General features: G+C 50.9%; 1 protein-coding gene across 2 annotated transcripts in view; it reads right to left on the bottom strand.

Annotated features, from left to right (window-relative positions):
* LOC137421317 (transportin-1) overlaps window positions 1-13,441 on the bottom strand; it is an 89,870-nt gene extending 76,429 nt beyond the window's left edge. The window contains exons 1-6 of one of the 2 annotated variants that reach the window (XM_068107239.2): window positions 13,244-13,441; window positions 12,163-13,162; window positions 2,445-2,520; window positions 1,585-1,734; window positions 1,388-1,494; window positions 1,092-1,225 (exon numbers count right to left, since the gene is read on the bottom strand). In XM_068107239.2, coding sequence (XP_067963340.1) covers window positions 1,092-1,225; window positions 1,388-1,494; window positions 1,585-1,734; window positions 2,445-2,520; window positions 12,163-12,267 — 572 coding nt within the window. In that variant the 5' untranslated portion in view covers window positions 12,268-13,162; window positions 13,244-13,441. Of the gene's footprint in view, window positions 1-1,091; window positions 1,226-1,387; window positions 1,495-1,584; window positions 1,735-2,444; window positions 2,521-12,162 lie in introns of both variants that reach the window. The other variant, XM_068107238.2, reaches the window with a different exon arrangement.
* Window positions 13,442-14,356: the final 915 nt, after the last annotated feature.

Here is a 14,356-nt window from a genome sequence, read left to right as displayed (position 1 = left end):
GGCTAAAGATGGTGGAAGAAGAAATGCGGGCAAGGGGGTTAACAAGGAGAGATGCAGAAAATAGGGCAAAATGGAGAAGATTGTCATGGGGACCGCAAGGCTAACCCCCACTCTCGGAGGGAAAATGGCCTTAAAATGCATGTTGTGTTGTTGTGTTGTTTATGTGATTTAAATAATCCACCTGTCCATGTGATTTAAATCATCCACCTGTCCATGTGATTTAAATAATGCATCCATGTGATTTAAATCCACCTGTCCATGTGATTTCAATAATCCACCTATCCATACGATTTAAATAATGCATCCATTCACCCCCTCCCCCCTTCCCACGCCTACTCCCCCCAAGCCCTCTCCCTCCCACAGATATCCCGATGTCCCTGCTCTCAAATGTTGTGTGCTCTTTCACGAGCCTCGATCTTGTATACAAAAAAAAAAAAAAAAAAAAAAATTTTTTTTTATATAATTCACTTAAATAATCCACCTGTCCATGCGATTTAAATCATCCACCTGTTCATGCAATTTAAATAATCCACCTGTCCATGCAATTTAAATAATCCACCTGTCCATGCAATTTAAATAATCCACCTGTCCATGCAATTTAAATAATCCACCTGTCCATGCAATTTAAATAATCCACCTGTCCATGCAATTTAAATAATCCACCTGACCCTAACCTGCAACCTCACACTCTCAGGTTCGGAACAGAAAACGAACTAAGAAACTTCAGCATTTTATCAAACAAACAACAACATGCATTTTAAGGCCATTTTCCCTGCTGGAGCGGGGGTTAGCCTTGTGGTCCCCATGACAACCTTCTCCATTTTGCCCTATTTATTGCATTATATCGATGATGCATTAAAAAAAAAACAATATACAATTGAGTTTCTCGTTGAACAAGTGCACAGAAAATAATTAAGGGTTAGTTCGCATTTCTCTGAAGTGGAATGCAAAATAAACAACAAACAATAAAAAAAGGAAGTGTGATGCTTTCATGTGGCATTATTTTAAAAGGAAGAGGCCACACGAGGGTAAAAATGTGGTTTACATTTGTGACACTAATGCAAAGCAGATGAGGTGAGAGAGAAGAGAACCTGATTTTGGGGCTGGCATGTTTAAAAAACTGCAAGAACTTTGGAATCATGACATTCAAGGGTCGATCGAGAACATCAGAGTCCAAAACTTCAGCGGAGTCTTCACAGATCTTCTGAAGAGCACCAAAAGCACCCTGTAATAAACAGGGCCCGACTTGCACAGATCCCAGCACTCCGACTCTTCTCAAGAGCACCCGCATAATAATTCCCAAAGCACGAGGGATGAAGACACTCGGCGAAACACACTAGCCTAGAGGATGATAAATGAGGTCATCGCGACGAGGGGAGAGGGTTACCTCGCAAGTGTTGTAATCTTCAGAGTCCAGGAGAGCGCACAGCTGTGGGAGCAAGTCGGGCCAGTTTTGCAATTCTCCCCTTGAAGCGATGGTGGTGATGAGGATTCCTATGGACGGACAACAGAAGGCGGCTCAGAAATCCGGAGGGGATAAACTCAGAAACGTCCATGATCACATCGCACAAGAAAAAATCTCACCGATGGTGGCCCTGATGAGAGGAGATGGGTCACCAATGGAGGACAGACATTCCCGTTTAACGAAGGCTGCCACCGTCGGTGGAAAGGCCGTGAAATGAGCTTTGACGTTGTTCTTCAGGATTAAGCCACTGAGAGAGCGTGTCGGTTCATCTGGAGAAAAGAGAAAGAGTTCATAGACAAAGAATGGTTGAAAATAACATAAATAATAAGAAAGTTTGAGTGTTTTTTTAAAATGAGCAATCATTATACCTTTTTTTCTCCAATACAGGATTGAGGCTCATGCAAGAGCAAGGTGAAGGAAGGGAAAATGGCAACGAAGTGACAATGAGGAAGTAGGACCATAGTTAGACGCAACAATAAATGAAAAGACCAAACAGGAAGAGAGGAGGGAGAGGTTGTGGAGGAACCATGGTAAGTTACCTGCAAGTAAGAAGGTTGGGTTAGGAAGGGTTCGTGGGGTAGAAATACCACAGGGAGGGATGGGGGATGATGTGAGGTGGTGGTGCAACAACCATTTCAAACGCTGGAGGGAAGCGTGAGATTGAACTGTCTTGGGAAGACAACAGTTCAACAAAGGAGAGAAAAAGAGGAAGAAAAGGGTGGAGGTGTATGGTAAGGCTGCATTTTGGATGTTGCATCAGGTGAGGGGCTTTGGAGGGTCAGAGGACCGAGAGAGCAGAGGAAGCTAGAGATCGGAGGAGGGGTGGTAAAAATACAGGCCACAGACTTGCCTCTTTCTCCTCTAGTTTGAGGAAAGGTTTTCTCGAGTAACAAATAAATGAAATCACACGTAACAACAAACACCTTGAGAGCATAAACAAATCGAGATGCTGGCATACAAAGGCCAAAGATCCACTCACCTTCAGCGGTTAACTTTGTGAGCACAAACATGAGATAGCTGTTGAAGTCTGGATACTGATTTAACTGTTCCAGTTTCTGATTTTGAGTTAAGGTTTAACATGGAAAACAAAAATAAAAGCACAACAAACAGGTAAAAAAAAATTATTTTTTATTACACAATCAAACTGATAATAAGGGAATCAATTCCATCTCAGATCAAATATAAAAACAAAATCATGACGTCTTCATTAGTCTAACTTGACCATCAACAACACTCGAGAGCAAAGGAGAGTTCATCAACATCAACATTCGAGAGAGCGAAAGAGTTCATCGACACTCAAGGGAGCGAAGGATAGTTCATCGACACAGGCGGGCACGAAGCAGAGTTCATCGACACTAGCGGCGCGAAGGAGAGTTCATCAACACTCAAGGAAGCAAAGGAGAGTTCAACAACACTCGAGGGAGCAAAGGAGAGGTCAACAACACTCGAGGGAGCAAAGGAGAGGTCAACAACACTCGAGGGAGCAAAGGAGAGGTCAACAACACTCGAGGGAGCAAAGGAGAGTTCAACAACACTCGAGGGAGCAAAGGAGAGTTCAACAACACTCGAGGGAGCAAAGGAGAGTTCAACAACACTCGAGGGAGCAAAGGAGAGTTCAACAACACTCGAGGGAGCAAAGGAGAGTTCAACAACACTCGAGGGAGCAAAGGAGAGTTCAACAACACTCGAGGGAGCAAAGGAGAGTTCAACAACACTCGAGGGAGCAAAGGAGAGGTCAACAACACTCGAGGGAGCAAAGGAGAGGTCAACAACACTCGAGGGAGCGAAGGAGAGGTCAACAACACTCGAGGGAGCGAAGGAGAGGCCAACAACACTCGAGGAAGCAAAGGAGAGGTCAACAACACTCGAGGGAGCAAAGGAGAGGTCAACAACACTCGAGGGAGCGAAGAGAGAGTTCAACAACACTTGAAGGAGCGAACTAGAGTTCAGCAACACTCAAGGGAGCGAAGGAGAGTTCATCGACACTCGAGGGAGCAAAGGAGAGTTCATCAACACTAGCGGGCGCGAAGGAGAGTTCATCGACACTAGCGGGCTCGAAGGAGTTCATCGACACTAGCGGGCGGGAAGGAGAGTTCATCGACACTAGCGGGCGGGAAGGAGAGTTCATCGACAATAGCGGGCGTGAAGGAGAGTTCATCGACACTAGCGGGCGTGAAGGAGAGTTCATCGACACTAGCGGGCGGGAAGGAGAGTTCATCAACACTAGCGGGCGGGAAGGAGAGTTAATCGACACTAGCGGGCGGGAAGGAGAGTTTATAGACACGAGCGGGCGGGAAGGAGAGTTAATAGACACGAGCGGGCGGGAAGGAGAGTTTATAGACACGAGCAGGCGCGAAGGAGAGTTCATCGACATGAGCAGGCGCGAAGAAGAGTTCATCGACACGAGCGGGCGCGAAGGAGAGTTCATCGACACTCGAGGGAGCAAAAGAGAGCTCAAAGACACTCGAGGGATCGAAGGAGAGTTCAACAACACTTGAGTGAGCGAAGGAGAGTTCATCAACACTCAAGAGAGCGAAAGAGTTCATCGACACTCGAGGGAGCAAAAGAGAGTTCATCAACACTCAAGGAAGCGAAGGAGAGTTCATCAACACTCGAGAGAGCGAAAGAGAGTTCATCGACACTCGAGAGATCGAAAGAGAGTTCATCGACACGCGAGGGAGCAAAGGAGACTTCACAAACACTCGAGGGAGCGAAGGAAGGTTCATCAACACTCAAGAGAGCGAAGGAGAGTTCATCGACACTCAAGGGAGCAAAAGAGAGTTCAACAACACTCAAGAAAGCGAAGGAGAGTTCAACAACACTCGAGGGAGCGGAGGAGAGTCCATCAACACTCGAGAGTGAAGCAGAGTTCATCAACACTCAAGAGAGCGAAGCAGAGTTCATCAACAATCGAGGGAGCAAAGGAGAGTTCATCGACACTCGAAAGACCGAAGTAGAGTTCATCGACACTTGAGGGAGTGAAGGAGAGTTCATCGACACTCGAGGGAGCGAAGGAGAGTTCATCGACACTGGAGGAAGCGAAGGAGAGTTCATCGACACTCGAGGGAGCAAAGAAGAGTTCATCAACACTCGAAGGAGCGAAGGAGAGTTCGACACTCGAGGGAGTGAAGGAGAGTTCAGCAACACTCGAATGAGCGAAGGAGAGTTCATTGACACGAGCGAGAGCAAAGGAGAGTTCATCAACACTAGCGGGAGTGAAGGAGAGTTTATCGACATTCGAGGGAGCGAAGGAGAGTTCATCGACACTCTGGGGAGCGAAGGAGTTCATCAACACTCAAGAACAAACTCGTTTCTTCCTGAAGAAAATTTCTGCCTCTCAGCTGTGACGAAAGCCAATTCCACAGCTGGATAATCTTACTATAATTCGCCAAATGTCCGTCTGTCTGTTCGAAGGTACCGTAAAAACTGCTGAACCGATCGCAAAGATATTTTGGGTGGGTAATCCTGGGACCCCTGGGAGTAAAATAGGATATTTAGTTTTCCCAATTTCAGCTTTGGTCTCCAGCATTCTCAGGTTTGGACTCCCGCATAACATTCATTGTGACGATGTTCTCATTGTGACAATGTATGTGTTCACGGTAGTGTTTGACGTGACGGTGTGAACGCAATTTCGTAAAGTTTTTTGTTTCGTAATCCTTTAATGAAGGATTGGATCCCCCCTCCCCCCAAGCCCTCTCCCTCCCACACATCTCCCTGCTCTTAAATGTTGTGTGCCCTCAAGTGTTTGTGTGCTTCCCCTTCTCTTGTCTTCTGCTCCCTCTTTTTATATATTTTGTTTGTCTTATTGATTTGTTTGTGAAGTAAATGTCAGCTCTTTCACGAGCCTCGATTCAGTATACAAAAACAAAAAAAATTTTAAAAAAATTAAAAAATGAACGTTTCATGTTTAATGAACGTTTAATGCCCTTCGAAGGTGTGACAACATTTTGTTACCAAGGAGACATGCTGAATGGAGAAGGTGGATCAGACTTGGCAACGGTTGCTAGAGTGAGATGTGCATGGAAGACGTTTCGGGAACTGAGTGGCGTACTGACGAGGAGGGGAGTGTCGTTGAAGCTGAAGGGAAAGGTGTATGCTGCAGCTGCATGTGTGAGAAGTGTTATGATTTATGGGAGCGAGACATGGGTAATGAACGTAGAGCAGCAACGAAGGCTGGAAAGGGTGGAAATGCGAATGGTTCGGTGGATGTGTGGAGTATCGTTGAGAGAGAGGAAGCCAAATGATGAATTGCGAAAGATGATGGGAATAGAGCCTGTGATTGATGCTGTGAAGAGAAACAGTTTGAGATGGTTTGGTCATGTGTTGAGGAAGGATGAAAGTGACTGGTTGAGAAGAGTGATGGAAATGAATGTGGAAGGAAGTAGAGGACGGGGAAGACCGAGAAAGACTTGGCTAAAGATGGTCGAAGAAGAAATGCGGGCAAGGGGGTTAACAAGGGGAGATGCAGAAAATAGGGCAAAATGGAGAAGATCGTCATGGGGACCACAAGGCTAACCCCCGCTCTTGCAGGGAAAATTGCCTTTAAAATCCCCGTTGTTGATGTCCGGGGCCGCACGCGCGCTACATTGGACGGGCCAGCCTGTACCTTGCCCTCGCCGTCAGGCTCGGGTAAACCGCTGAGCCCCATCCGTGATGGGGACTGGGGCTTGAGACAGTGTCTCACGCAATTCCCAGTAAGCGTGAGTCATCAGCTCGCGTTGATTAAGTCCTTGCCCTTTGTACACACCACCCGCCGCTACTACCGATCGGACGGTTTGATGAGATCCTCGGATCAGCCCCTGCACGGGCCGTTCTCGGAAAAGATGAGCGAACTTGACTGTCTAGAGGAAGTAAAAGTCGTAACAAGGTTTCCGTCGGTGAACCTGCGGAAGGATCATTATCGGGACAACATGAAAGCGAGCGAGACGCAAGACGTACGTGGTATGTGATCGTCCATGTACTGTTTAGCCATGTACTGTTTAGATTTTGATGATTTGCGTGTGATATGATTCAAGGGATGTTTATATGAATCATTTAAAATAAAAAAAGCCTTCAATTTCTGATATTTTACCTTTTCATTTGGGCTTCCCAATTGAAGCCCCGCCCATAGGGCGGGTACTGTTGCTAGTAACAATAAATTGAACAAATTATGAAAGTGTGCATGAAAGGGTTAAATAAAAAATTATTTACTATTTTATATCAATAGGTGAAAATAAAAAGTTATCTTTCCTCATTTGCTGTAAAAATCACTTGTGATACTTGCAAATGCGAGACTTGCATTGTGCAGCGGGGTCGATAACAAGACATGAAGGGAAATTTGGTGCGGGAAGAGCAGAGGGCATTTTCCATTGTGTGAAAAACAAAAATTAAGACAAGTGCCTTTGGGAATACGTACAAAGAAAGGACTTGATACCTACTCGTTACGAGGGGCCAACTAAAAGTTTGAGGAACAAGATACAACCATCCCAAATGACAACCTTATTTGTTTATATGTAACATGAAGTCGCTTCTAGTGGGGCGGCTTAGCCCAAATATTCAAAAGAATTGTGCATTTTGTGAAACAAGCACCAAATTTGGCACAAATGTACATTAATATGTTGCGAACATTTTCAGATATTGGGCCACTTGAAATTCCGTAATTTTTTTTTTCAAATTTTTTCAAATTTCGTAATTTCAAATTTTTCGGGTGACGCCGTCACAATTTCGGTCTTCGAGGCCGGCCGATAGGCAAAGTGTGACCGGAAGGGACGAGGTTCTCCTGACCACGTGGCCCTCGATCTGGGAAGCGAGAGGCGTTCCATTAGTGGACGCGCCCCTCACGCCCGACTTTTGGGCGGCCCCGGCAGGCCGTTTGTTTTGACGTTCCGTGACAGGCCCCGCACCCCCACCTCCGGGCCGACCGGAAGCTTGTGCTGAGTACATCATACCTGAACAACTCAGTGAGGCAGAACACAGCAGTGCACACCAGGGTGACCCCTTCAGTGCATAAACCAATTAACCTGTCCACTGCAGGGCATATAGAAATGAAGTTATTTTCTGCATATAATAATAATATAAGTTCAGTTCTATATAACAATTTCTGTTATCACCACTACCACTACCACTACTACAAGCTTTGTCTGGAATTTTGTGGACTAACAGACAAACAGACATACAGACAAGCTGGGATCAAAACATTACCTCCTTCCACCATTGAGTGTAGAGGTAAACATCATGGAAATTATATCATGCCCTAGATTTAATTCATGCTTACCCGTGTATTTGCTTCACTGGTTCACAAGGTCTTTTGCATACATGTAATTCAGACTCTCGTCTTCATTGCTGACCACACAATGTTCGCAACATATTAATGTACATTTGTGCCAAATTTGGTGCTTGTATCACAAAATGCACAATTCTTTTGAATATTTGGGCTAAGCCGCCCCACTATATCGGCCGGCCTCGAAGACCGAAATTGTGACGGTGTCACCCGAAAAATTTGAAATTACGAAATTTGAAAAAATTTGAAACAAAAAATTACGGAATTTCAAGTGGCCCAATATCTGAAAATGTTCGCAACATATTAATGTACATTTGTGCCAAATTTGGTGCTTGTATCACAAAATGCACAACAGGTTTGCTATGCTGCTACACTATCGGTAAATGTCCTTCAGTTGTATAAAGGTTTTTCGGTGGCTCATTCAGACGTGTTTCACAGGTTGGTTCATTCAGTTCACCCGGTTGAACTTCAAGTGGCAAAACAGAGAAGTCTGTGACTGCACTGTTTGGGGAGCGAAGCGATCCAGTCGCTCAAATCCACAATCACAACTGGCGGTACTCACACAACAAACAGTCATAGTACCAAGCGGATCGCCATGAAGGACGAGCACACCATTGGCCAACACTCCCCGATGTTTCTACTCAATGACCTGCTGCAATCTGCAATCTTTGCACAGGCTTGATGCAAAGCCCCAGTGGTTGATCGTTTTTATGAGAAATGTAGTTCATCAAAAGGATTCTCTTGGCATCATCACCACAAGAAAATCGAGGCAGTGATCTTGCCGGCTGAAGCTTTGGGACAAAATGTATTGGAAGGCCCCTTCTGCCTCACCATGCTCACAGGCCTTCTCGCCGTGCGGACTCCACTCTGCTCTGCCGTCACCTCACACAGCTCTCACACCTCGCTTGGAGTCATCTTCAACATGAATGACAAATGTACCACACCTGGAGAAACCCTCTCCACGCACGGCTCTTGCACCGGAGCAGCACTCGCCACGCACGTCACCCGGAGCAGCCCACCCTGCGCACGACCCTCGCACCTTGCAGTCCTTGCCGTGCACGTTCCTCATGCATCACCTGAAGCAGCCTCACCACACATGGCTCTTGGACGATGCCCTGAGCAGCCCTTGCACGTCACCTTGAGTGGCACTCACAAGGCACATAGCCCTCGCATGAACCGGCTGGCGCACCTTGCCTGGACCGGCCGTCGCACCTTGCCTGGACCGGCCGTCGCACCTTGCCTGGACCGGCCGTCGCACCTTGCCTGGACCGGCCGTCGCACCTTGCCTGGACCGGCCGTCGCACCTTGCCTGGACCGGCCGTCGCACCTTGCCTGGACCGGCCGTCGCACCTTGCCTGGACCGGCCGTCGCACCTTGCCTGGACCGGCCGTCGCACCTTGCCTGGACCGGCCGTCGCACCTTGCCTGGACCGGACGTCGCACCTTGCCTGGACCGGACGTCGCACCTTGCCTGGACCGGACGTCGCACCTTGCCTGGACCGGACGTCGCACCTTGCCTGGACGGACGTCGCACCTTGCCTGGACCGGACGTCGCACCTTGCCTGGACCGGACGTCACACCTTGCCTGGACCGGACGTCACACCTTGCCTGGACCGGACGTCGCGCCTTGCCTGGACCGGACGTCGCACCTTGCCTGGACCTGACGTCGCACCTTGCCTGGACCGGACGTCGCACCTTGCCTGGACCGGACATCGCACCTTGCCTGGACCGGACGTCGCACCTTGCCTGGACCGGACTTCGCACCTTGCCTGGACCGGACTTCGCACCTTGCCTGGACCGGACTTCGCACCTTGCCTGGACCGGACGTCGCACCTTGCCTGGACCGGACGTCGCACCTTGCCTGGACCGGCCGTCGCACCTTGCCTGGACCGGCCGTCGCACCTTGCCTGGACCGGCCGTCGCAACCTTGCCTGGACCGGCCATGTCACCTTGCCTGGACCGGACGTCGCACCTTGCCTGGACCGGCCATCACACCTTGCCTGGAGTGGGCATCCCACTCGATCCTGAAAACTCGCCCACACCTTGCCTCCCTACTCGGCTCCCACTCCCTGCTCGGCCCTGCCCCCGAATGCTTGGCCATCTGCAGAGGAGCTCCCCCCAGGCCTGCTCTCTCAGGCCCCGCTAAGCCATCACCTGCAGAAGCACCCCTTCAGCCCTGCTCCCCATCACCCCCCCCCCCCAACATTTGCCCCTCACCTACAGAAGCGCCACCCTCCCCAACGCTTGGCCCTCACCTACAGAAGTGCCCCCCCCCCCTGCCGCCAACGCCCGGCCCTCACCTACAGAAGCACTCCCTCCATTTCCCCCCACCCTGCTGCCTATGCCCAGAACACTATGCCCTTACCCACAGAAGTGATCCCTAAAGCCCTGCTCCCCCTGCCCCCAACGCTCAGCCCTCACCTAACCTACAGAAGCGCTCCCCCCCCCCCCCCACGCCCTGCTCCCCCTGCCCACAACGATATGCCCTTACTACAGAAGCGCCCCCTTCCCACGCCCTGCTCCCCCTGCCCACAATGATATGCCCTTACCTACAGAAGCGCTCCCAACCCCGCCCTGCTCCCCCTGCCCCCAACGCTATGACCTCACCTACAGAAGCGATGCCGCCCCCCCCCCCCAGCACTGCTCCCCTTGCCCCCAACGCTATGCCCTCCCTCCTTCCCCCCCCGCCCCATCACCGCTCTCCCTGCCCCCAACGCTATGCCCTCACCTACAGAAGCGATGCCCCCCCCCCCCAGTACTGCTCCCCCTGCCCCCAACGCTATGCCCTCACCTACAGAAGCGAACCCTCCCTCTCCCCCCCCCCCCCCCCAGCACTGCTCCCCCTGCTCCCAACGCTATGACCTCACCTACAGAAGCGATGCCACCCCCCCCCCCAGCATTGCTCCCCCTGCCCCCAACGATATGCCCTCACCTACAGAAGCGATGCCCCCCCCACCAGTACTGCCCCCCCTGCCCCCAACGCTATGCCCTCACCTACAGAAGCGAACCCTCCCTCCCTCCCCCCCCCCCAGCACTGCTCCCCCTGCCATGCCCTCACCTACAGAAGTGATGCCCCCCCCCCAGTACTGCTCCCCCTGCCCCCAACGCTATGCCCTCAACGACAGAAGCGAACCCTCCTCCCCCCCCCAGCACGGCTCCCCCTGCCCCCAACGCTATGCCCTCACCTACAGAAGCGAACCCTCCCTCTCTCCCCACCCCCAGCACTGCTCCCCCTGCCCCCAACGCTATGCCCTCACCTACAGAAGCGAACCCTCCCTCCCCCCCCCCCCCAGCACTGCCCCCCCTGCCATGCCCTCACCTACAGAAGCGATGCCCCCCGCCCCAGTACTGCTCCCCCTGCCCCCAACGCTATGCCCTCAACGACAGAAGCGAACCCTCCCCCCCCCCCAGCACGGCTCCCCCTGCCCCCAACGCTATGCCCCCACCTACAGAAGCGAAACCTCCCTCTCCCCCCCCCCAGCTCCTCCTCCACCCCCAGCACTGCTCCCCCTGCCCCCAACGCTATGTCCTCACCTACAGAAGCGATCCCTCCCTCCCCCACACCCGCCACAGCACTGCTCCCCCTGCCCCCAACGCTATGCCCTCACCTACAGAAGCGATGCCCCCCCCCCCCCAGTACTGCTCCCCCTGCCCCCAACACTATGCCCCCACCTACAGAAGCGAACCCTCCCTCTCCCCCCCCAGCACTGCTCCCCCTGCCCCCAACGCTATGCCCCCACCTATAGAAGCGAACCCTCCCTCTCCCCCCCCCCCCCCAGCACTGCTCCTCCTCCACCCCCAGCATTGCTCCCCCTGCCCCCAACGCTATACCCTCACCTACAGAAGCGATGCCCCCCCCCCCCACCCCAGCACTGCTCCCCCTGCCCCCAACGCTATGTCCTCACCTACAGAAGCGATCCCTCCCTCCCCACTCATCGCGCACCCCCCCCCCCCTCATCGCCCCCCCCCCCCCCCCCCTCATCGCACCCCCATCCCCCAGCTCGTACCGGACGCACTTGTCGCTCTGCTCATTGTAATCCCCACTTACGTGAACAATATATAAATAAGAGAAAATCCTTGTTATTCTGCACTTTCTTTTTCCGTAAATCAGTTAAAACATCAATTCAATAACTTGTTCGTTTCGCACAACGATCCACGCACATGCACCCCACCTCTCTCTACCTCTGTTCCCCTGTTCCAGGTAAGTTTTCTCGGTTATTAAAGTTCCCATCAAAGTACCAGCAAAGAGGTAAAGAATAAGGGAAATGGAGCGCGAGTACTTTACCCCAACTCGAACACTTTCATCACCAGGAAGTCACCGTGAGGGTAACATAAGTTCGGTGCCAACTGCCATCAGACACGTTTCCCCCCCGGTCGGCGGCCATGTCACCGGTTATCGTCCCCCGATCGTCCCCGTTCGGGCTCCGGGCGAAGGATACGAGCTGCACGGCGCGCTGCGTGTTCGTGTCCGGGCTCTGAGACTCCTTCAGCAGCTGAAGGATCTGCTGTAGGCCCGACTCGTCTGGGCGCCAATCCGCCGCCATTGCGCCCACGGTAGTGAGGAAGAAGAACACCGAAGATCCGAGGAAGGAGGAAAAGGAAATTAGGAGAGGAAAACATGCCCCAAGTTCGCTTAACGGAAACCCCACATCACGACACTACCCTCGACAAGTGCAAATGGCATATTTTATCATTCTGGATTTTAAAAGGCGGAAAACAAAAGGAAGATCGAAGGAAACGAAATTAAGTCAGGGCATGTTATTCATTCGAAACGTACGAAATCGAATAACGGCTGTTCGAGTCATTCTAAAGGCTTCATTCTGATTGGTCGTTTTGAAAGCGCGCACTTTAACGTCTTTTTAAACTAACTTTTTCCGAAATGAGTGTGGAAAGTGGTTACTGTGGAGTGTGGAGCCGTGAGCTGTAATGTGCATGGATAAAGGGTCACGTGTTGCTTGGATCTTCACTGGGCCTCAAACCTCGCAACCATAATGTCTCACACCTCGCAACCATAATGTCTCACACCTCACAAGGTCCTCAAACTTCACAAACAAGCCCCATACTCCACATGGTCCTCACACTTCACATGCGAGTCCCACATTCCACAAGGTCTTCACATCTCACAAACGAGTCCCACACTCCACAAGATACTCCCACCTCAGACGAGTACCACAATCCACATGGTCCTCACACTTCACATGCGAATCCCACACTTCACAGGTGATTCCCACACTCCACATGGGCCTCACACCTCACAGGCGATTCCCACACTCCACATGGGCCTCACACCTCACAGACGAGTCCCACACTCCACAAGGTCCTCACCTCACAAACGAGTCCCACACTTCACCAGGTCCTCACACCTCACAGACGAGTCCCACACTCAATCAGAGCCTCACACCTCACAGACGAGTACTACACTCCACAAGGGCCTCACACCTCACAGACGAGTCCCAAACTCCATCGCATCAGGTCCTCACACCTCACAGACGAGTACCACACTCCACAAGGGCCTCACACCTCACAGACGAGTCCCACACTCCATCAGGTACTCAAACCTCACAGACGAGTCCCACACTCCATCGCATCAGGTCCTCACACCTCACAGCCGAGTCCCACACTCCACAAGGGTCCTCACACATCACTCTCCTCAAACACGCATTTCCTATTAAGAGTCCAGGATTGCCAGACATACATACAATAATTATCGTATTTGTTCGATTATTTTAACCCTTGTACGATCAATAATAATTGTAATAACGGCAAATAAATAAATATAGGATAATTGTGGCAAGTCTAACAAGTCGTCGACCTTCAATTACCAGTTTACATTTCACAAACTTTTTCACCCCACTGAGTACTGTGCAAATGACGACCCGACGTCACGCGTCTTACGTCACATGTCTTACGTCACACGTGCCGTGCGACGTCACACGTCACACGTCATACATCATGCGTCACACAGCTTTTTCCACGCAGGTGCATCGCTAAACGGCGCGCAGTGGAGTGCCGAGTGCTTGACCTTTCATGACGTCACTTCCGTTGTAGTTGTGAGACTTGCAAACAACAACAACAACACCATCAATAACTACAACTTTTCTCACGATTGAATGTTTTGCATAACAAATTTCATAATAAGTATTCTCACTGTGATTTAATAGTTTTACATGTTTCAGATTGGCTTGACCTTTGACTAATTTCCTTTGACCATTGGTCGTTCGTGTGCATCATGTGGCTGGTTTCATCATTTCCTGGGGGCGTGGTGGCTGTCTTGAGTTCGATCACCTGTCGTGCTGTTGAATTAACACCAGGTGGGTTGACTCAACCTGTCATCCTTTCAATGTTAGCAAAATGAGTACCAGCTTCCTCATAACAGCCTAACAGGGGCACTACATCAGTGGTACAGCCTCGCTTTCAGAAATGATGCAACCAGCAGCACGGGCTGCACACAACAACATGGGAGGAGATTAAATGAAGAATTCAGATAAAAGAGATCATTCATTCCACAAATCCCAAAAAGTGTGTGTCTACTCTCAAGAAAGGTGGATGTGTAGCGGTTACCGCTGGGTATACACAATCGCCTTGCACCTACCGAGGACGCGGCCAGGGAGCGATCACCATGCCGGGCTCGTC

Source organism: Myxine glutinosa, chromosome 2 (genome assembly GCF_964187855.1).
Source record: "Myxine glutinosa chromosome 2, kmMyxGlut1.1, whole genome shotgun sequence".
Taxonomy (NCBI): Eukaryota; Metazoa; Chordata; class Myxini; order Myxiniformes; family Myxinidae; genus Myxine; species Myxine glutinosa.
This window is presented reverse-complemented; position numbering and strand designations above follow the sequence as displayed.